Source organism: Rhinopithecus roxellana, chromosome 10 (genome assembly GCF_007565055.1).
Source record: "Rhinopithecus roxellana isolate Shanxi Qingling chromosome 10, ASM756505v1, whole genome shotgun sequence".
Taxonomy (NCBI): Eukaryota; Metazoa; Chordata; class Mammalia; order Primates; family Cercopithecidae; genus Rhinopithecus; species Rhinopithecus roxellana.
Genome location: NC_044558.1, coordinates 30,009,071 through 30,032,938, shown reverse-complemented (window position 1 = coordinate 30,032,938; position 23,868 = coordinate 30,009,071). Strand labels below are relative to the sequence as shown.

Genomic DNA, 23,868 nt, shown 5'->3' with positions numbered 1-23,868 from the left:
AATCTGATAATAGATACATAGGACCCTTCCTTTTCACTATCCCCCAGCAGCCCAATGCCTTTCTATGTATTGTGTCCAGTCTACGTTTCACCAGTCCCTCTTTCCCTAGTCTTGGTAGGATCCTGTGCTCTGTCCTTTATTACACATCTTTTACTCACTGTAGACTCCTTCTGTTACCAGAGCACAACAAGATTCATACCTAGATGATTGGGGTGGCAGTGGATATAATTCCAAAGAAGGAATCAGAAACCTGACTGTGTATTTCTGCTACATTCCAGGATTAACGGTTGTATTCCACCATCTTGACTGTGAGTGGAAAGAAGAAAGAGAAGACTATTACTGAGGAGCTCCTTGAGATTACCTGTAGTGCTGGATAAGGCCATCATTGGGCAGAGAGAAGCCATTTAGCAGAATCTAAGGAATCATGCTACTATGTACTGTGGTTCCTGATCCTTGGGGCTTCCCCCTTTTATGGCTTTTCTTTCTTATTTCTATTACCCTGAATGTCTAAACTTTGCCTCTCAGATAACTGACTGGACATATTGCCTTCCCATGAATAATCTGTATGAAACCAGTAAGCTGATGAAAGAGAACATCATACAACACAGCAAGGCTAGCTCCTTTCAGCACTGCTCCTATAAAATATTATCTCCTAAGACACATGAGTTATCTATCTTGTCTAGGTCTTTTACCTTCCACTGGCAAATGCACCAGGATCACTACTTAGCTGGAGTAATGACTTCTGAATGCTGTAACCTATAGGAAATTACGTTGATGACAAGAAGACATTTATTTTACTGTGGTGGCATCAGAGTGTGATAGACTCAACTATCAAACGAAGAAACACTTGATACAATTTCAAAACCACAAGACTAATCAGCTAGCTTTAAAATGATGAAATTATTTGGTAAAAAAGCATTTTAGCCAAAGAAATTTATTTGTTATTTCTCTACAGACATCTATGTAGCAAACTACATGCCCCTTCTTTATTTCTTCAAGATGAAAAGTTTCCTTGACTATATGTAGAGGCTGCGGAGGCTGGCTTTTTGTACGATTAGTATTTCCATAACCTGATGAGAATTTCTGGCTAAAAATGTTAGAACAATCTGTCTTTCTCCAGTCATAGCTCTCACTGAAGTCTATTAGCAGTTCAAGATACGCTGAGCAACAGCTCTCCAGATTCTAAGCAACACACAAAGTCCTACATTCTCAAGGGTTGCCCCAGAAATACCCTGTTCACACAGTTCTTTAAGGTATTACAGACAAATAAATTGGAGCTTTAGAGGGCCTGGTACAAATGATGTAGAATATTGTGATCCTCTCAGTGAAATGCTAGAGAAATAATTTCTCCTAAATAAAAATACTTCTGAAATATGTTATTATAATCTACCCCAAAAAGCTATTAAACTTAAAAAATTTACGAACTATAAAATATTAATATCTTTATATATGCTGTTTAATGCAAAACTTCAATAACTCCTCAAGGATGATACTCTTATCAATATTTTCCCAACAAAGGAAACTCAGATTTATAGAAATTAAATTATTTTCTCAAGTGACAGAGTCAAGATTTGAACGCAGGTCTAAATCCCGTATTTGTAACGTAGTGTTATGAAATCCTGCTCTGTAATGTTGGAATCCTGGCCTAGCCACTTAAATACTGAAAGAATCTGGGCGTTGGTTTCCTCATCTGTAAAACGGAGTCAATATTAGGGCTTAAGTCAGAGTTTCTCATCCTCAGGAGCACTGACATTATGGGCTGTTCTGTGCATTGTGGAAATTTAGCAGCATTCCTAATCTTTGCCCACTAGATGCCAGTAGCATGCACCACCATCACTATCATTCTGTTATGCCAACCAAGAATGGTTCCAGACATTGCCAAATATCTCCTGGGTTATAAAACCACTGAGAAGCACTGACCTAACTTAAAGGATAGTTGAGATAAGTTCACCAGTTAATATGTGCAAAGAGCTAGAAGGGTGTCAGGCACAGAATGTTTAATGTGAGACAGGACTATGGCAACGGTGATAATGAGATGATGATTTTATATATATATATATATGACTAAACTGTATTCCTGTGTTACGTAAGCTTGATTTAGATGAGTATAAGCGAAAGAAACTCATGAAAGAGTTGTTTAAAATAAATATTTTACAAAGGACTTGTAAGAGTATAGTTTTCAGGGTTATTTAAGGAAATTGTCCACAAGCACATATAGGTAAAAATGCTTTATATTTAAGATTGTATATTAAAAGAACCAAACAAATATTTATTTGGTATAATGTTAGTAATCTCAGCATAGAACCAATACCCTAACAAAACCAATGTCCAGATAAGAATGTATGGAACATCCACCTTTTAAAGGAAGATTACAAATACTTTCAGATTTTCTTCATCCAGTCTGTCATTAATGAGCATTTAGGTTGATTCCATGTCTTTGCTATTGTGAACAGTGCTGCAGTGAACATTCAGTGCGCAGGTGTCTTGGTACATATACACCGTGGAGTATTATGCAGCCATAAAAAGAACAAGATCATGTCTTTTGTGGGAACATGGATTGAGCTAGAGGCTATAATCCTTACAAACTAATGCAGGAACACAAAACCAGATACCATACATTATCACTTATAAGTGGGAGCTAAATGATAAGAACTTAAGAACACAAAGAAGGAAATAACAGACACTGGGGTCTACCTGAGGCTGGAGGGTGAGGAGGGAGAACAGCAGAAAAGATAACTATTGGGTGCTGGGCTTAATACCTGGGTGATGTAATAATATGTACAGAAAACCCCCATGACACATGTTTATGTAACAAACCTTCACAGGTACTCCTAAACCTAAAATAAAAAATTTTAAAAACCCACAAATATTATTAGAGAGGCTAATTAACATTTAAATGAGTGTGTATTTAAGAATATCTAGACATGGATTAATCATTTACTAATAAATGTTCCAACTTTGATAAATATATTGAGATTATAAATTAAACTTCAAAATATGTCTTACCTAAAGTCTTAACAGGGTCAGAATAATCAGAGTCAGTAAATTGTCCCATAACATTTGTAGCTCTAAATTTAAATCTATAAAATAAAAAAAGAAAAATCAACACTTTACATATCATGTGATTTTTCCTAGGAATAACTCAAGAAATAATTATAAAAACTATATATTTTATTCAAAAGAAAATGAATTTACAAGATGAAAATTTGGAATGGAATCATCATCAGGAGAAATACATGCTATATTTATATGAGACAAATAATTATCTCGTACTTTGACCCAGTGAATTTGTTGAGGCAGGGGCTAAAAATTAGGTAAACTAGTGAACAGTTAGCAGTTTAAACAACTGAAGCAGATCACCTCCTTGATGGATTTGTTTAGATGGAATGATCTGATATCTGTGAAGGGTGTTCCACTAACATAATTTATAAATAAAAGGCATAACTGCTATACCTCAATCACTTTAGCAAATGCTAGTGAATCAGATTAGAATGATGATATTAAAGGCAGTATTAAATATTTCTATCACTAATTCAGATGTTTGATGAGATAAAAAGTAGAGAGTTATTGTTATGAGTGACATAAAGGGAAACCACTGTTAAATCAAAGGATAGGATAGTGTTTCAAAAATCCTGTACATCAGCATGCATGGCAAAATAATAAGTGAAAAACACATTAGTCACATTGTCCTCTACAGAAAGAATCAAATTCTCCTATACACCTATGTTCTCCAGTAGTACATTTTTCACAATGTCCTTATGTAACTTATCAAATCACAATTACTCTTAGGGTTGCCTGCTTCCCCTATAATACTGTATGTTTATGGAATGTAAGAATAATTTTTGGTTTATCTTCCTATTCCTAGTGCTGGAAAAAATCAGGTCACTATACATGGTGGGCATCCAGTGCTTATTAGAAAGATGAAAGGACAGGCGGATGGATGAAAGTTACTAACTAGCTTGCTAACAGAATGCATGGTAGATATAACCTATACTTACAAGTATTGCTTTTTTGGTTTCAGTGGTCCATTGCAAATTTTGTCTTCATTGCCGGGAATCATGCAGGCATTATCAGCACCTATGATGTAGATTTCTTCATTGCCACTAAACTTTGTCTTTCCTTCTGTACATGGAGGGTTAGGGAAGCCTTCATTTGTGAAATATGGTCTTGCTTTATTAAAATATGCATCATACCACTTTGTTACATTTCCGTCATGCTGAGCTATTTTCAGAAATAAAGAGAATAATAATTACAAGTAACATATGAATACATTTTTACATTTATAAATAGTGTTTTTATAATTTCATAAGGGGAATCTGGATGCAACATCAGTCACCAGAGATGATTCAAGTGATCCACCTTGATAGGCAGGTAACCCTGTTCTTCTCTGTTACATGTGAATCTACAGGAATTGTTATAAAGGATGATTTATCAGGTAGAAAAAGAACATCCCTCAATCAAGAGTAACTAACTTGTTCACACCTCCAAAGAAACTATCAAGATTCCATCTTACCAAAATCAAAACATGTTTATCTACTAGTATATGGAATTAATAAATCACATATTTTAACTGTGCCTTTCCTTGCTAGGTAAATAAGAATAAACAAATAATTGGTATAAATAAATGACATTTATAAAAGTTTTATAAATAAAATAAATAAATGATTTATTTATTTACTTACAAAGAAATGATTGGTATCACTAACAACAATATTGACAATCTAGTAATCTCAAGAGGTGTGTGATAACTGGCAGTCAATCTTAATTTGAACTACATTCTTTTTAGCACTCGGCAATTTACACTCCACAATTTAAAAAGACGAACTGACATTTGATGATACCTCCTGTTTCTGTCACAAGCACTTGTACATTTTTTATTGGTCCATGATCATCACTGTAAAAACATATTGGCATTCTGATTGTAATTGTTGTTGAAGTCACAAGCAGTTTTCCTGTGGCATCATAAATAGGGGTTGGTTTGGTTTTTGGTCGTGCTGGAGCTATAAACAAAGAAGAAATATCGCTACAATTGATGTTTTTGCTTCATCAGTAAAAGAAAAAACCTTTCTCTTTCACGCAGATAATTTACCGATAAAGTGATGACAAATATAAATAACAAATTATAGAGAGTTGTGCTTGGAGAGAGCAGACATTTAGCAATTATTATCTCCTGAAAGCATAATTATGTATTTGAGACTTTCCTGAGATAATAGAGCCCAGATGTGATTTTCAGGCACCTGACTCCTCTTTGCATATTAAAAATTCAATTTATATATGCTCTCACTCATATATATTTTTTATAAATGCATAAGCATATTTACTTTTTACTATAATTTTAGTGTAGTTTCTTTTGCTTCTTTTAGCTGGTTCACTAATTTCTGTTCTAGTCATACCAGCACTCCTCCCACAGTTAATCCATGCTAAACATCTAGCTGATAGTTTCCCATATTTTCTTCCATGTTCACATAATCATATAAAAATAGATAAATAGTCCTGCACAACACACTCTTCTCACTGTTTGCTTTTTCTAATGGGGCTCTAGTATGTATTATAATTATCCCTCATACTGCTTTTTTGCTTAAATATAACTTGGTTAAGTGTTTCCAAGTGACCAGGTATAGCGCTAACTCATTCTTCTTAACAACTATTATTACATATCATGGTGTCGCTGCATCATATTTATTCAACCGTTCATCTGGTGATAGGAATTCACTTTTCCTCCAGTTTTTAAACATGTGCTACAATAATTAGCCTTGTTTTACAATGAGCTTTATTTACTTATCCTTTTGTTTCTATGAACTAGATTTCTAAGAGAAGAATTTCTACAGCAAAAGATATATGTACTTTTAATCTTAACAGATTACCAGAATAACTTCTAGAAGAGCCATGATAATTCATAAATTATCATCAATGCATACAAATATCTCCAAACTATACGTATAGAAGCTCTGCTTGTTTCATTTGGTCTTATAGTTCTCTCTCTCTCTCTCTCTCTCTCTCTCTCTCTCTCTCTCTCTCTCTCTCTCTCTCTCTCTCTCTGTGTGTGTGTGTGTGTGTGTGTAGTGCTTGAGCATCAGTAAGTTACTTAACCAAATTTCAATTTCCATATTTTTTAAGAATCTTTTTTTTTAAACTTCTCAATAATCCCACAGGATTAGCAATATTGTTTTCATTTTGTAGATAGGGAAAAGAGCTTATGTCACATAGTTATCAAAGACAAATACCAACATTTGAATCAAATTTTTTGACTGGGTTCTACAGTTCACTCTTTTTTGAACATCAGATTCAAATGCAAATTTCTTACTCAATGTATCAATTTGGGTGCTAAGAGAAATAAAGGCTAAAATGGGACTGGATGTGTAAGAGGTTTCTTGGGGGAATTATCTGTGAAGAATTAAGGGACAGAGGGAAGGAGTAAGTGCCACAGATCGCAGGTATGACACCTGTAAAAGGGAAGATGAAAGGCAGGATTCAGTAGGAAGAAGCTCAGGTTTCAGGTAGCTCTGAGACTCTCAGCCAGGTCACTGGGGAGTACCCAGGCAAAGATTTCCAGTTAGAGGAATCCAGCATTGGACATTACTATATGACTTCATATTATCTGTCAAATGCAAATTTCATGAAACTACTACCAATGGAATATTCCACATCGTTAATAAAATAATGTGTATTAGTAGACTATGTTCATATATCTTCTCCAGACTAGAAGTCATAAGTCTCCCTGCCTTAGGTAAGGAGCAAAAGTCAAGATTAACCAACCTGGCACAGGGATGGAAAAGCATCCGAAATGGGAAGTTTTACTAAAGCATAAAAGTGATGCATGTATTGCTATCTGCATACCTACATGCCTGCCAGTGAACAACAAAGAGAAATTAAGAACGTACGACTCATGCTATTCTTTGTGAAGCCATTTTGTGAAATAATTGATGTTTTCAAAGACCTTGTGCATTTGTACATCTTCCAAAGTACATAATTTATCAATTTAAATCAAACACTTATAAAGAGCATCACAATTATATAAATAATCCATTGATAAAAAGATAAAATTTATCAGTTTCATCTAACACAGAATATTTTTTACTCTTAATAGTACAAGTTTCCAGGCAGGGGTCTTAAGGGTTTCTTCAGATTCTCTTTTAATCTTCACAACGAACTTTGAGATAGGAACTAGTATTATCTCCATTTTGCAGGCCTATAGAGGTTAAGAAACATTTTCAAATTCAAACAGATATCAAGTGGCTAATCCATGATTCAATTCAGCAGTTTGACCCTAAACCCAGCCTAATGCTGTCACTTTTAATCATGGTGCTCTGCTGTATTTGCCAAAGACTGAAAAAAGTTACTTTTTGCTTTAGAAAGAGACATATCAGGTAGAATTCTACTAAAAGTTCATCCACTTCAGTTTTTAAAAACCTCCCTGAAGGTTTTATTACACATTTTTAGAGAGATGGCATAATTATTACCTGCTGGTTTTCACTCTCAGGAAGAAAGGGCACCGTGATCATTTGAATGGCTCTAAATTCCGCTTAATCATCTTTTTTGGGTTTCATGTTTTTTGTTTTTTTTTTTTGAAAGGGGGACCCAACTTTTAGTTATATTTTCTATAAAAGATACTTGCCAGAATCATGAACTGATAGACTTACTTTACAGTCAGAATCATAAACCAACTACATGGTAGTTCAAAAAACACTATTTGATTAACTGAAAGAATCTCACTTCCAAAATAAAAATCAGTGAAACAATATGATAATCTAATTAGACCTAGTCAAAGTCTAATGTTAGGCAACTTAAACACACTTTCTTTTCAATAGATAACATTTAAAGAAACATAAAATAACAGACAACATTTGTCTTTAAAAATTTAAACTGAGAAACATAAAATATATTAAAGAAATATAAAATAAAGACATTCTCTTTATTTAACATGGCAATTCACATCATTATTTAAACATTTTTAACTATAGCTTTAATAGCCACATATTACTACTTAATATATGCTTAACATATGCATATTTATCACTTAAAGACTTGTCTACATCCTTATTTCAAGTATGGAATTTAAATTATAATCACTGATGAATAGCATTTCATAGGAAGGTAGCTCATGTATGTACCTTTGATATCCATGGTTATTCTCATCGGAACCTTTGGACCTGCACCAGCACTATTGACTGCGTAAATCTAAAACAAAGAAACATTTGTTACTATTTTCAAGTTATTGCTTATGTATGTATTTATATACATATAACTGATTACAGTTACATGTAATTTTAAATGATTCTTTAAAAAACAACTACATGCAGTCTATTAATTATATTTTCTTGCACTTGAATATAATATGTGTAGGAAGAACATTAACAATGGACTACGTCTTAAAATTGATGTTCTGGTACTAAACGCTGAGAACAAAGGCTGAGTGATCTAAACAGCCCTATCACTGAGACCTGGACAGACTGTGGTTTTAATGTGAACATAGGACGAACAGAGCACTACAGCCACTAGATCTATGCTCTCCTGTCATCTACTCTAACATCTGTTCCTTCTCTCTGTAGCTAGGTAACTCTGGCCTCCTTTAAATCCATATTCAAGATCCTCTTTTTTTCCCTCTCTGAGATGAAATCCTATTCCTTCAGCGTCCCAGTTTTCCTGTATTAAATCATTCCCCTGAAAGATGGCCTTTATGCCCTTCTTCACCCCTGCCCCAAAGTATCTGACGCTATAACCTGCATACTGCAGCATATGCACATAAAACATTTGTTTGTATACACAGAGGGTGATTTACACAAACGAAATCCTTTCAATTAACTTTGTGCTAAGGAAGCTGTAGACACAGAATCTTATTTTCTTCACTTTATCTTGCTATATTAAACAAAGACTATGTTCTTGGCTTATTTCATCGTACTTGATAAACCCAATTCAGTATATAAAATGTTTACGGGAATTACTTAATTTGTTTTATACATTAGTGGCCCACCCTTCCACACTCTAGATACTTTTAAAATGTTTTTATTGAATTAATATTATAATATACATGATATGGTAGATATGATAAATAAAACAAGACCATAAAATGTGGCTTAAAAATGCCTAGAGAAAATATTTGTTTGTAAATGCAAAAAAAAATATATAAAAATAAAAAACATATGTTATAGTATGGTCCGTTATTTGTATTTCTTTATGGTAGAATCTAACATTTAAGTGAAATAATAAGTGAAAAGTTTGGGCAGTGCCTCTGAAATTGCAGTGTGCAAAGAAGTCATTTGCAAACCATGTTAAATGCAAATATGCAGATTTTGTTTCAGCAGGTCAGTACAGGTGCTAAAGTTATACATCCTAACAAACTTCAAGATGTTAAGGATACTGCAGATTGCACTCTGCAAACAGGATTTTAAGGGATTTTTAAAAATTATTAATTAGTTGCACATTTTTGGTTCCTATTTTCTCTCTTACGATAGCCAAAATATACATACCTTTCACTACCTACCATAACTAGAAATATTTAATCCTCACAAATATCCTATAAAATAAGTTATTATTCCAATTACCAAGTTTTCACATAAGGAATCTGGGACTCAGATTTGATAAAGCTGCCCAGGCACAGAAGCCGGTATTTGAACCCAGGTTATTTAATTCTCTTAGTCACCATCTTCCCTCTACTCAATCTTTCACAATGGTAAACCATTTACTGTGACATGCAAAAAGAATCCCAACAAGATTTTATAAAGATATAAATTCAAAGTGAGTGAGAGAAGTAGTAAATATATTCATTTTATACATACATACATACACAAATTATTATCAATGACCTGCTAATTACACTGATAATAATAAAGAGTTGGTAGGCAGATTACTAAGCTACTTGAAGATTTAGAGTAAATTCTGTTTCTTAGAAGATGATTTTTCTGAACCATATAATTTTATTTGAAAATTTCAAGATGATCTAAAAGTAGGTAAAGAATAAAACAAATTGTATGTGTATATGTCTCTGTGTATGTATATGAACTCATGCATACATTTATGTCCAAATATAGGTAATTTAGAATTAAGATATAAAATGCTATTAGCTTTTAGTAATACTTGGTTAAAATGCATGATAATTTCAAACATGTAAACAATTATTTCTTTCTTTCACCCTTAAAATTTGCTTTTCCATTTTGAATTTATAATCACACATAGTTTTTTTTTTTTTTAGGCAGAGTTATCTCTTTATATATCTCTGCTCTTTTACTTTTAATGTGTATTTTCTTTCTCTTCTATTTCTGAGTTTCTACTATTATTGTGCAAACTTCTCAGTTATTTACATATTTTAATTTCATAGTACTTGTATTATAACAGAAAATAAGTAATTTCAGTTCTCAAAATTTATTTTTGTTGAGATGTCAAACAATCTCACAAAGAGATATGGGAAATGTAATGTGTACACAAATTGCAATATTTTTAAATGCCAAGTTCATAAACTGACATTGTCATTTGGGTAATTAACTGAAGCTATGGATTCTTACGCTGATATTGTATGTATGTCCACCTTTTAGTCCTTCTAACATTGCAATGACGAATGTGTTGGTTTTCTGTATAATACTGAGGTTGTGAATCTGGACAGCTGTAGGATCATCTTCTCGGTAAACCAGAGCTTGATATACTTGGATATTTCCATTAGGTTGAGAAGGAGGAAGGAATGTTAATTGAAATTTTGTAACTTCATCTGGTATCTTCTGAAATGTCATGTTGTTAGGTGGGTCCTTTGGGGCTAAAATAAAGTATTTAACAATTAATTTTTTAAAAAATTCTATTCCTTTTTATCTCCACATAAATTTATTTGCTTTGAACTTCTGTTTTTAAAGGGTATTACACAAATTAAACCATATAAACTACAAAAACTAGCAAAGTGACTGATGCATCATAGAATTATTGACATCTGTAATTCACAGCAACCGTAATGGTGATCCAGTTTGTTTGTTTTATATGCACTTATTTTTACGCACAATATGTTTCTATGACGTTTTAATCTTTTGTTTGTTTGTTTTTGAGACAGGGTCTCCCTCTGTCACCCTGACTGGAGTTCAATGGCATGACAGTTTAGAGTCAAAAGAAGTAGCAAAAACAGGACATACAGTCCCATTTAACTTTCTCCCAGTTTTCCCCATTGGTAACATCTTATGTAACTGGAGTTTAATATTAAACCAGGAAACTGATATTGACAGTATTTTCAATACTGTGCATACTACAGACTTTATCCCAATTTCACCACTTTCCATGCTTTTGTTTATACTTCTATGCAATTTTGTCTTTTGTATAGATTCCTGTAACCACCACCATAAACAAGATACAAAACTATTACATCACCCTAAAGAAACTCCCTCCTAGTATACTCTTTTATTTGCAGCATATGCTTCCTCACAACACTAATAATTCTTCCTCTGTATAGTTTTGTCATTTTGAAAATGACAATAGCATAACGACCTTGAGGTCCATCAAGGTGGATACTATATGTATTAATAGTACAATCTTCTTTTTATTGCTGAGTAATGTTCCATTTTGTGGACGTAGCAGACTTTGTTTAACCATGGAAAAACATTTGGGTTGTTTCTAGTTTTCATTATTACTAATAAAACTGCAATCAACCTTGATGACAGATGTTTGTGTGAGCATAATTTTTCAATTCTCTGTGATCAGTGCCCAAGAGTGTGATTGCTGGATCACACAGTAATTTCATGTTTAGTTTTATAAGTGGCTGCAAAATTATTTTCCATTGTGGCTATTCCATTTTACATTCCTACTAGCAATGTATGAGAGGTCCGGTCTTTCTGTATCCTCGCCACACTGGGTATCATGGCATATTTTAAATTATCTTACCTGTTCCAGTACCTAGACAATAATCTCTTATTGTGGTTTTAACTTGCATTTTCCTAATGGCTAATGGTATTGAAAACTTATGTTGTCATGTGCTTTTCTCTTTTCTTTCTTTTCCTTTCTTTTCTTTCTTTTTTTTTTTTTTTTTTTTTTTGAGACGGAGTCTCGCTTTGTCGCCCAGGCTGGAGTGCAGTGGTGCAATCTCGGCTCACTGCAAGCTCCGCCTTCCGGTTCACGCCATTCTCCTGCCTCAGCCTTCCCAGTAGCTGGGACTACAGGCGCCCGCCACCTCGCCCGGCTAATTTTTTGTATTTGTAGTAGAGACAGGGTTTCACCGTGTTAGCCAGAATGGTCTTGATCTCCTGACCTCGTGATCCACGCGCCTCGGCCTCCCAAGTCTTCTGTCAATTTTCTAACTGGATTTTTTTTTAATTGCTGGGTTTTAAGAGTTCTTTCTATAGTATACATATTTTAGTTTATTTTAGATAAATAACAGCTTAACATATGACAAGCTAAGCATCAATACATTATTAAAATATGCATGAAGATAAAAGTTATTTTATGAATATAGTAGCTACTTCTTGGTGCATAACATAATTAGTGTTCTTTATGTAAGTGACTGATTGAATGACTACATCTATTTTGATCAACTTGAAATAGTTATAGTCTTCCATACTAAGTAAAGAATTTCCATGAAGAAATGTAATATTTGGCTGTCAACAGTTCAGATGTTCAAGCTTTATTATCTTGCAAAAAATGTAAATAAATAAACAGCAAAGAATAAAAGAGAAGCAGATAAACATGCTATTGTGCCAAACATTTCATTTTAAATGGAAAAACGCAAAGCTAAAATAAAGGTTAAGTTGGTTCAAGAGAGATATTTTTGCATTTGTTGCTATACGTTTTTATGCTGTATCATAAATACATTTTCTTATGAGATATTTCTCTAAATTTAGGATGTGATTTTAAGTTAGATGAGCAAAGGAATTCTCTCAATGTTGTAAAAAACCTCCTACCCCCCAAATTTTTGGTTATACATGTAAAATTTTACTCTTAGAGATTTAGTAAAAATGTATTAAATTGTGATATCCTTGAAACAGATAGCACATTAAGGTTTGACAAACAATGTTTTATTGTATAAATGTGAGTACATTCACCATATCTTTCCTCACAGGTAGGAGGGATTGAGAAGTAAAAAAGCATAATCAGAAAATGGATACCTGTGATACTTGGCAGCCAAAGAGGAGCAAATGGAACTTTAGGATGCTGATGATAAAATTTACCTTTTACTTTTGAACCATAACTTTACAGACAAAATGCATAGAGAATATAATGTAATGAAAAAACTAGCTGTAAAAAAATTTACCTCCTATAATTACCTTACAGATAGCAACAAATAAACTATAGCAACATATCCCTTCATCTGCTCTTTCCAATGATATAGCTGGTGGCAAAGAACATCAGGAGTCTGAAGGAGGATGGGGCAAGCAAGTTCTGGGATGTTGACTTTCCAGATTTATTTGTTATTGGTTACAGTCTTATTATTCATTCAGACCCTGTTCACAAGAACTTGAGGAAATCTGTATGGATTCTGACATTTATCAAAGAGTTATATAAGAAGACATATATTACTTGACTAAGTGAAGACAACAGTTGTGATAAATGTGAGATGGATTCTACTTTTGAATTCCAGATTATTTAATACTCACAGAGTATTACAAGTTTAATATTCGCTCAAATAATTGGACAGAAATAATTGAAATAAAATTTTAGTTTCAGCGTTATTGGATATAGACAGTTGGAAATATTATCTCTTAAGGCAAGCTTACTCAATTTCTGAAACAACTAGCAAATTAAATAAGTGCAAAGAAACATAACTGGATACCTTTAATCTGTTTCTGTATTTACAAGGATTGAATATTCTACATAACTCCTCTTTACCTCAAAAATATAAATAGCTTCCTTTTTGTCAGTTGCAGAGAGTCACTAATTTTTTTGTTTATATGCTTTAAAAACTTCTCATAACACATATATTTTTTTGGTGGAGTGTAAGGAACTGTAAGAAAGCCAGCTAAATCTCAGTCAATTTTTAGCAAGGTTGAGAAATTCTCCTTACCTGATTCTAAAGTAGTAACAATCACTTTAGCACTTGACTTCCCTTCTACATATGCAGCACTAATGTTCCCAGTAAATGCAGTGATCACTACAGAATACCTTGTGAATATTTCTAAATCTTTAATTTCTATGGTTTTATTTTCTTCATTTGACTTGATGAAGGATATATTAAATTCATCATTATCTACCTATAGGAAAATATAAGTAAAAATGAAGGAAGCAGCACTTGAGATCTAAGTCACCAAAACATAATAATACAAAGCTACATGAGATGTATTTATCTAGACAAATTTTAATTTATTTATTTTACAATCAGATTACCCTGGGAAGTCTAAGGTGCTATTATAACAGTTTACTAATTATTAATTATCTTAACAGTTGAAAGTAAAAGAAAAAAGCCCAACCAGACAACCATGATTAACCAACCCATTAAATAAATAAGCAAAAATCATCTTTGCAGTCAATGAAACTCTACTTTTGACTCCAATATTTTGTAGAAAAAAAGCATAGAGGTTTTGGTACCTAATCACACAGGGTTCATATCCTAGATTGGCCACTTATAGCTCCTGTAGTATTTTAGAAACCACCTACACAGTCTAGTCTTTCAATACCTGTAAAATTGGGCTAATAACATCTATTTACAGTGTTTCATTGAGATTTAAAAAGGACAGGTCTAAAGTAGCTGGCACATAGATTTCAGTATTTTTTTCACCATTACCCACAAAAGGAAACACTCTTTGTAACATAATTCAGAAGATAAGACTGACAGATATAAAATATATACGTATCTTATGACTGTAATACATTTTCCAGAAATACACCATCTTTCTGAAGTATACTTTGATCTTTTCTGCTCTTTTTAATTTTATTACAGCTCATTTAAAAATGCTGATGATGGCTGCAGTTTGAAAAACCCTGATTTTGCACTATGCATAGCACTGGATAATAATTAATTGTGGATGTCATAATTATTAATGTGCATAAATAAGTGTCTTTAGGCATATGAAATGTAGCTATATGATTTGTTCAAACATAGTCTGTCCTTTATGGAGGTTCTGGCCTATTCACTCCAGATATTAAGCATAGCTAAACTTGCTAGCACTAAGCCGAAGGGCTTTTCCCAAGATAACCATGAGAAAATTCAAAATCCTATCATACATACTACTCTCAGGTACCTTAATTGAAACACTTAAAACCAGGTTTTATACACAGCGAACACTATTAAGTCCATTTTCAACTTGACCCTCCCTCATAACTTTGAAATATTTTTTATTTGTTTGTTTGGTTGGTTCAATGTATTCTTTTAATATTCTTTGCTAAGAACATATTTTATTGATAATATGAAACACACTTATTGATCTGCATATGGTATAACTATGTTGTAAATGTTGTCCCGGAAACTCATTTATAGAGATGTTTTCTGAGGTAATATAAATAAAATTAACTCAATTTTTTAAAAAAGATGTTGCTATAAAAGAAAAAAGAAACATAGTAAAAGGATGATATAAATAATACTGTTGTTGCATACAGTCAAATAGATCATTCCCACCTTAAGACAGAGCAGTGGACAGAAATACCCCACTTCTTGAAAATGGAAGAAAAACAAATCAGCACAGGAATCCTATTAATCAGGAATATATGCCACTGGCAGAAAATGTGTATTTAACTAGTTTTTAACATTTAAATATCACATAAAAATATGCTTTTTGGAATTTCCCTTAAGACTAGGCTTAATTTCATGCTGAAAAAAATATTATTGAGAGGTGTGGAGATGGGAACTGTTGACCTCTGTAAAGGAGCCTGGGTCCCGTTCATTGGAATCCCACTCAGTTGGCTTCACTTTGACTACTGGTTCATGTCACTTGTCTATTATAGCTATTTGAACTCTGATTTTGTAGAGGTGAGGTGACCTCCTCAGGATTACTTAGAAGCAGAAGTAGGATTTGAGTCCAGGTCTTTCAAGAGTCCATAGCATTCTACACTTCCACAAGGTCACTGGGTTTGATCTTACAAATTTAACTATTTATAAAGTATTATTCTTCCAATGCCTTCCATTAAAACAATAGATAACAAATATCAAACCATAAAAATATGACATGGCATGCATATATTATATCTTTAAAAATATTTAACAAAATCTGAAAGGAATTATCAGTCCTCAAATGTGGCAGTAAAAAAGATCATTATTACCTTTCTTTATTAAACCTACTACACCTTTGTTGTTGTTAACTACTACTTGTCCACTTACCCAGGACTGAAATCACGTCTTTTTCACTCATTTTCCTTCAATCAATTCCAAGTTTGTTTGCTCATACTGTACTTGATAATCTATTATTATAAAATGTCTTTCATCATTTTTGAAGTGTGACTTTATATACATTATCGGCAATTAGACTCTCTTTCTCCTCTTCCTGCCCCACTTCCTATTTTTTCTTGTCTTTCTACCCTGCCTCCACCCTTTCCCATCTGATGTACCCCTATTCATTCATCAAGTCCCAGAATATATTTAACCTGCTGTGTGAAGTCTCCTTTATCTTCTACGTCCCCCATAACAGGAACTATAATTACTTTGTTAGCTTATATTCCCCACAAAACTTCATACCTCAAACTCTATAATTAGCTGTTTCTATTCCAGTTTGTACCGCGAGGGTGTGAGCTACTTGACAGCAGAGCTTTATGTTTTTCATCCTTGTCTTGATGAACAGAAGCTACTCATAACAATTTGTTCAGTGAAAGAATAAAAGGAACAGTGAAAATGACCATAAATGCATTAATTTCCAGCAGAATCATCTAGGATGATATTTACATTTTATAAAGTTTTCTTATAATATATCTTTATTAAGAATGACAACTTTTGTTTACACTTTTAAAGTTAAGAGTTTTATCTGTGTGGCTAGTATTTTGTAGAAGACAGGCTGCACAATAAGTTCCAAGTGCAATGCTATGTATTCTTCCTTAGTCTGGGAACCAATGATTCTTGAATGTTGATAATTACATATTAATGAAATGAGCTGCAGACATGCTTTATCAGAGTTGTTCACTTCTACATATCCAGCGTCTAGCACAGTTATGGTACATTGGAAGTATTTTAAAATGTGTGAGGAAGGAAGGAAGTAAGGGAGAGAGGAAGGAAGGAAGGAAGGAAGGAAGGAAGGAAGGAAGGAAGGAAGGAAGGAAGGAAGGAAGGAAGGAAGGAAGGAAGGAAATGCCTCTACTTAATTCCAAGAATCCTAAAGAAACTGTGAATTACTAGGTTCTGTCTGAATCTGTTCTTGCTATTGTTGATCTAAAAGAGTTTTGGTAAGGCTATACTTATGTTGGCAAATTTTATTTTCTATTTAATGACCTTCCCTTTCTCCTGTCAAGCCATTGTCAGTCTGATAGTTTTAGCCAAGTCTTCGCTCTGTGAGAAGTTATTCACCGTCTCTGTGCTTCAGATTTCTTTTTTGCAAAATGAAGGTAATAATGTTTACATCAAAATATTGCTAGATAACATACAATAAGATAATGCATAGGAAGAGATGAACATGTAACTTGTATAAAATAAGCAATTAAAATATTCGTTATCTTCCCATTCTACTCTCTTTCCCTTGCTCACATTGAAACTCAGCAAGAAGACTACAAAAATGAGATTACAAAATCACTTCTTAATATGATTTTTTTTCTTCCTTTAAGCAGAATTTCCAAGGGAGAACTATTTTCTTTTTTTTTTTTTTTTATTATACTTTAAGTTCTAGGGTACATGTGCATAACGTGCAAGTTTGTTACATATGTATATTTGTGCCATGTTGGTGTGCTGCACCCATCAACTCGTCAGCACCCATCAATTCATCATTTATATCATGTATAACTCCCCAATGCAATCCCACCCCCCTCCCCCCTCCCCATGATAGGCCCCAGTGTGTGATGTTCCCCTTCCCGAGTCCAAGTGATCTCATTGTTCAGTTCCCACCTATGAGTGAGAACATGCGGTGTTTGGTTTTCTCTTCTTGTCACAGTTTGCTAAGAATGATGGTTTCCAGCTGCATCCATGTCCCTACAAAGGACGCAAACTCATCCATTTTTATGGCTGCATAGTATTCCATGGTGTATATGTGCCACATTTTCTTAATCCAGTCTGTCACAGATGGACATTTGGGTTGATTCCAAGTCTTTGCTATTGTGAATAGTGCTGCAATAAACATACGTGTGCATGTGTCTTTGTAGTAGAATAATTTATAATCCTTTGGGTATATACCCAGTAGTGGGATGGCTGCATCATATGGTACATCTAGTTCTAGATCCTTGAGGAATTGCCATACTGTTTTCCATAATGGTTGAACTAGTTTACAATCCCACCAACAGTGTAAAAGTGTTCCTATTTCTCTACATCTTCTCCAACAACTGTTGTTTCCTGATTTTTAATGATTGCCATTCTAACTGGTGTGAGATGGTATCTCATTGTGGTTTTGATTTGCATTTCTCTGATGGCCAGTGATGATGAGCATTTTTTCATGTGTCTGTTGGCTGTATGAATGTCTTCTTTTGAGAAATGTCTGTTCATATCCTTTGCCCACTTTTTGATGGGGTTGTTTGTTTTTTTCTTGTATATTTGTTTGAGTTCTTTGTAGGTTCTGGATATTAGCCCTTTGTCAGATGAGTAGATTGCAAAAATTTTCTCCCATTCTGTAGGTTGCCTGTTCACTCTGATGGTAGTTTCTTTTGCTGTGCAGAAGCTCTTTAGTTTAATTAGATCCCATTTGTCAATTTTGACTTTTGTTGCCATTGCTTTTGGTGTTTTAGACATGAAGTCCTTGCCCATGCCTATGTCCTGAATGGTACTACCTAGATTTTCTTCTAGGGTTTTTATGGTATTAGGTCTAACATTTAAGTCTCTAATCCATCTTGAATTAATCTTCGTATAAGGAGTAAGGAAAGGATCCAGTTTCAGCTTTCTACTTATGGCTAGCCAATTTTCCCAGCACCATTTAGTAAATAGGGAATCCTTTCCCCATTTCTTGTTTCCCCCAGGTTTGTCAAAGATCAGATGGCTGTAGATGTGTGGTATTATTTCTGAGGACTCTGTTCTGTTCCATTGGTCTATAGCTCTGTTTTGGTACCAGTACCATGCTGTTCTGGTTACTGTAGCCTTGTAGTATAGTTTGAAGTCAGGTAGCGTGACGCCTCCAGCTTTGTCCTTTTGACTTAGGATTGTCTTGGCAATGCGGGCTCTTTTTTGGTTCCATATGAACTTTAAAGAAGTTTTCTCCAATTCTGTGAAGAAACTCATTGGTAGCTTGATGGGGATGGCATTGAATCTATAAATAACCTTGGGCAGTATGGCCGTTTTCACGATATTGATTCTTCCTATCCATGAGCATGGTATGTTCTTCCATTTGTTTGTGGCCTCTTTTATTTCACTGAGCAGTGGTTTGTAGTTCTCCTTGAAGAGGTCCTTTACATCCCTTGTAAGTTGGATTCCTAGGTATTTTATTCTCTTTGAAGCAATTGTGAATGGAAGTTCATTCCTGATTTGGCTCTCTGCTTGTCTGTTACTGGTGTATAAGAATGCTTGTGATTTTTGCACATTAATTTTGTATCCTGAGACTTTGCTGAAGTTGCTTATCAGCTTAAGGAGATTTTGGGCTGAGACGATGGGGTTTTCTAAATATACAATCATGTCATCTGCAAACAGGGACAATTTGACTTCTTCTTTTCCTAACTGAATACCCTTGATTTCTTTCTCTTGCCTGATTGCCCTAGCCAGAACTTCCAACACTATGTTGAATAGGAGTGGTGAGAGAGGGCATCCCTGTCTTGTACCAGTTTTCAAAGGGAATTTTTCCAGTTTTTGCCCATTCAGTATGATATTAGCTGTGGGTTTGTCATAAATAGCTCTTATTATTTTGAGGTACGCTCCATCAATACCGAATTTATTGAGCGTTTTTAGCATGAAGGGCTGTTGAATTTTGTCAAAAGCCTTTTCTGCATCTATTGAGATAATCATGTGGTTCTTGACTTTGGTTCTGTTTATATGCTGGATTATGTTTATTGATTTGCGAATGTTGAACCAGCCTTGCATCCCAGGGATGAAGCCCACTTGATCATGGTGGATAAGCTTTTGGATGTGCTGCTGAATCCGGTTTGCCAGTATTTTATTGAGGATTTTTGCATCGATGTTCATCAGGGATATTGGTCTAAAATTCTCTTTTTTTGTTGTGTCTCTGCCAGGTTTTGGTATCAGGATGATGTTGGCCTCATAAAATGAGTTAGGGAGGATTCCCTCTTTTTCTATTGATTGGAATAGTTTCAGAAGGAATGGTACCAGCTCCTCCTTGTACCTCTGGTAGAATTCAGCTGTGAATCCATCTGGTCCTGGACTTTTTTTGGTGGGTAGGCTATTAATTGTTGCCTCAATTTCAGAGCCTGCTATTGGTCTATTCAGGGATTCAACTTCTTCCTGGTTTAGTCTTGGGAGAGTGTAAGTGTCCAGGAAATTATCCATTTCTTCTAGATTTTCTAGTTGATTTCCGTAGAGGTGTTTATAGTATTCTCTGATGGTAGTTTGTATTTCTGTGGGGTCGGTGGTGATATCCCCTTTATCATTTTTTATTGCATCTATTTGATTCCTCTCTCTTTTCTTCTTTATTAGTCTTGCTAGTGGTCTGTCAATTTTGTTGATCTTTTCAAAAAACCAACTCCTGGATTCATTGATTTTTTGGAGGGTTTTTTGTGTCTCTATCTCCTTCAGTTCTGCTCTGATCTTAGTTATTTCTTGCCTTCTGCTAGCTTTTGAATGTGTTTGCTCTTGCCTCTCTAGTTCTTTTAATTTTGATGTTAGAGTGTCAATTTTAGATCTTTCCTGCTTTCTCTTGTGGGCATTTAGTGTTATAAATTTCCCTCTACACACTGCTTTAAATGTGTCCCAGAGATTCTGGTATGTTGTATCTTTGTTTTCATTGCTTTCAAAGAACATCTGTATTTCTGCCTTCATTTCGTTATGTACCCAGTAGTCATTCAGGAGCAGGTTGTTCAGTTTCCATGTAGTTGAGTGGTTTTGATTGTGTTTCTTAGTCCTGAGTTCTAGTTAGATTGCACTGTGGTCTGAGAGACAGTTTGTTATAATTTCTGTTCTTGTACATTTGCTGAGGAGTGCTTTACTTCCAATTATGTGGTCAATTTTGGAATAAGTGCGATGTGGTGCTGAGAAGAATGTATATTCTGTTGATTTGGGGTGGAGAGTTCTATAGATGTGTATTAGGTCCGCTTGGTGCAGAGATGAGTTCAATTCCTGGATAATCTTGTTAACTTTCTGTCTCGTTGATCTGTCTAATGTTGAAAGTGGAGTGTTGAAGTCTCCCATTATTATTGTATGGGAGTCTAAGTCTCTTTGTAAGTCTCTAAAGACTTGCTTTATGAATCTGGGTGCTCCTGTATTGGGTGCATATATATTTAGGAGAGTTAGCTCTTCCTGTTGAATTGATCCCTTTACCATTATGTAATGGCCTTCTTTGTCTCTTTTGATCTTTGAGGGTTTAAAGTCTGTTTTATCAGAGACTAGGATTGCAACCCCTGCTTTTTTTTTGTTTTCCATTTGCTTGGTAGATCTTCCTCCATCCCTTTATTTTGAGCCTATGTATGTCTCTGCATGTGAGATGGGTCTCCTGAATACAGCAGACTGATGGGTCTTGACTCTTTATCCAGTTTGCCAGTCTGTGTCTTTTAATTGGAGCATTTAGTCCATTAACATTTAAGGTTAATATTGTTATGTGTGAACTTGATCCTGCCATTATGACATTAACTGTTTTTTTTGCTCCTTAGTTGATGCAGTTTCTTCCTAGGCTCGATGGTCTTTACATTTTGGCATGTTTTTGCAATGGCTGGTACCAGTTGTTCCTTTCCATATTTAGGGCTTCCTTCAGGGTCTCTTGTAAGGCAGGCTGGTGGTGACAAAATCTCTAAGCATTTGCTTATCTGTAAAGGATTTTACTTCTCCTTCACTGATGAAACTTAGTTTGGCTGGATATGAAATTCTGGGTTGAAAATTCTTTTCTTTAAGAACGTTGAATATTGGCCCCCACTCTCTTCTGGCTTGTAGAGTTTCTGCCGAGAGATCTGCTGTTAGTCTGATGGGCTTCCCTTTGTGGGTAACCCGACCTTTCTCTCTGGCTGCCCTTAAGATTTTTTCCTTCATTTCACTTTGGTGAATCTGGCAATTATGTGTCTTGGAGTTGCTCTTCTGGAGGAGTATCTTTGTGGCATTCTCTGTATTTCCTGAATTTGAATGTTGGCCTGCCCTACTAGGTTGGGGAAGTTCTCCTGGATGATATCCTGAAGAGTGTTTTCCAACTTGGTTCCGTTTTCCCCCTCACTTTCAGGCACCCCAATCAGACGTAGATTTGGTCTTTTTACATAATCCCATACTTCTTGCAGGCTTTGTTCATTTCTTTTTCTTCTTTTTTCTTTTGGTTTCTCTTCTCGCTTCATTTCATTCATTTGATCCTCAATCGCTGATACTCTTTCTTCCAGTTGATCAAGTCGGTTACTGAAGCTTGTGCATTTGTCACGTATTTCTCGTGTCATGGTTTTCATCTCTGTCATTTCGTTTATGACCTTCTCTGCATTAATTAGTCTAGCTGTCAATTCTTCCACTCTTTTTTCAAGATTTTTAGTTTCTTTGCACTGGGTACGTAATTCCTCCTTTAGCTCTGAGAAGTTTGATGGACTGAAGCCTTCTTCTCTCATCTCGTCAAAGTCATTCTCTGACCAGCTTCGATCCATTGCTGGCGATGGGCTGCGCTCCTTTGCAGGGGGAGATGCGCTCTTATTTTTTGAATTTCCAGCTTTTCTGCCCTGCTTCTTCCCCATCTTTGTGGTTTTATCTGTCTCTGGTCTTTGATGATGGTGACGTACTGATGGGGTTTTGGTACAGGTGTCCTTCCTGTTTGATAGTTTTCCTTCTGACAGTCAGGACCCTCAGCTATAGGTCTGTTGGAGATTGCTTGAGGTCCACTCCAGACCCTGTTTGCCTGGGTATCAGCAGCAGAGGTTGCAGAAGATAGAATATTGCTGAACAGCGAGTGTACCTGTCTGATTCTTACTTTGGAAGCTTCCTCTCAGGGGTGTACTCCACCCTGTGAGGTGTGGGGTGTCAGACTGCCCCTAGTGGGGGATGTCTCCCAGTTAGGCTACTCAGGGGTCAGTGACCCACTTGAGCAGGCAGTCTGTCCCTTCTCAGATCTCAACCTCCGTGTTGGGAGATCCACTGCTCTCTTCAAAGCTGTCAGACAGTGTCGTTCGCGTCTGCTCAGGCCTCTCCTGCTTCCCCTGTTGTTTTTTTAGCTATGCCCTGCCCCCAGAGGTGGAGTCTATAGAGACAGGCAGGTTTCCTTGAGCTGCTGTGAGCTCCACCCAGTTCGAGCTTCCCAGCGGCTTTGTTTACCTACTTCAGCCTCAGCAATGGCGGGCGCCCCTCCCCCAGCCTGGCTGCTGCCTTGCGGTTAGATCGCCACAGACTGCTGTGTTAGCAATGAGGGAGGCTCCGTCGGCGTGGGACCCTCCCGGCCAGGTGAGGGATATATTCTTCTGGTGTGCCCATTTGCTTAAAGCCCGGTATTGGGGTGGGAGTTACCCAATTTTCCAGGTGTTGTGTGTCTCAGTTCCCCTGGCTAGGAAAAGGGATTCCCTTCCCCCTTGCGCTTTCCAGGTGAGGCGATGCCTCGCCCTGCTTCAGCTCTCGCTGGTCAGGCTGCAGCAGCTGACCAGCACCGATTGTCCGGCACTCCCTAGTGAGATGACCCCAGTACCTCAGTTGAAAATGCAGAAATCACCGGTCTTCTGTGTAGCTCACGCTGGCAGTTGGAGACTGGAGCTGTTCCTATTGGGCCATCTTGCTCCGCCCCCGGGAGAACTATTTTCATTAATAAA

At 35.5% G+C, this 23,868-nt stretch overlaps 1 protein-coding gene across 1 annotated transcript in view; it reads right to left on the bottom strand.

The window, feature by feature from the left end:
* Positions 1–23,868, bottom strand: part of PTPRQ (protein tyrosine phosphatase receptor type Q) — a 220,149-nt gene that overhangs the window by 53,466 nt on the left and 142,815 nt on the right. Inside the window, exons 28-33 of the mRNA XM_010383675.2 lie at positions 13,964–14,150; positions 10,500–10,744; positions 8,112–8,178; positions 4,842–5,000; positions 3,999–4,221; positions 3,007–3,080 (exon numbers count right to left, since the gene is read on the bottom strand). Of these exons, the coding sequence (XP_010381977.1) occupies positions 3,007–3,080; positions 3,999–4,221; positions 4,842–5,000; positions 8,112–8,178; positions 10,500–10,744; positions 13,964–14,150 (955 nt within the window). The remainder of the gene's footprint in view (positions 1–3,006; positions 3,081–3,998; positions 4,222–4,841; positions 5,001–8,111; positions 8,179–10,499; positions 10,745–13,963; positions 14,151–23,868) is intronic.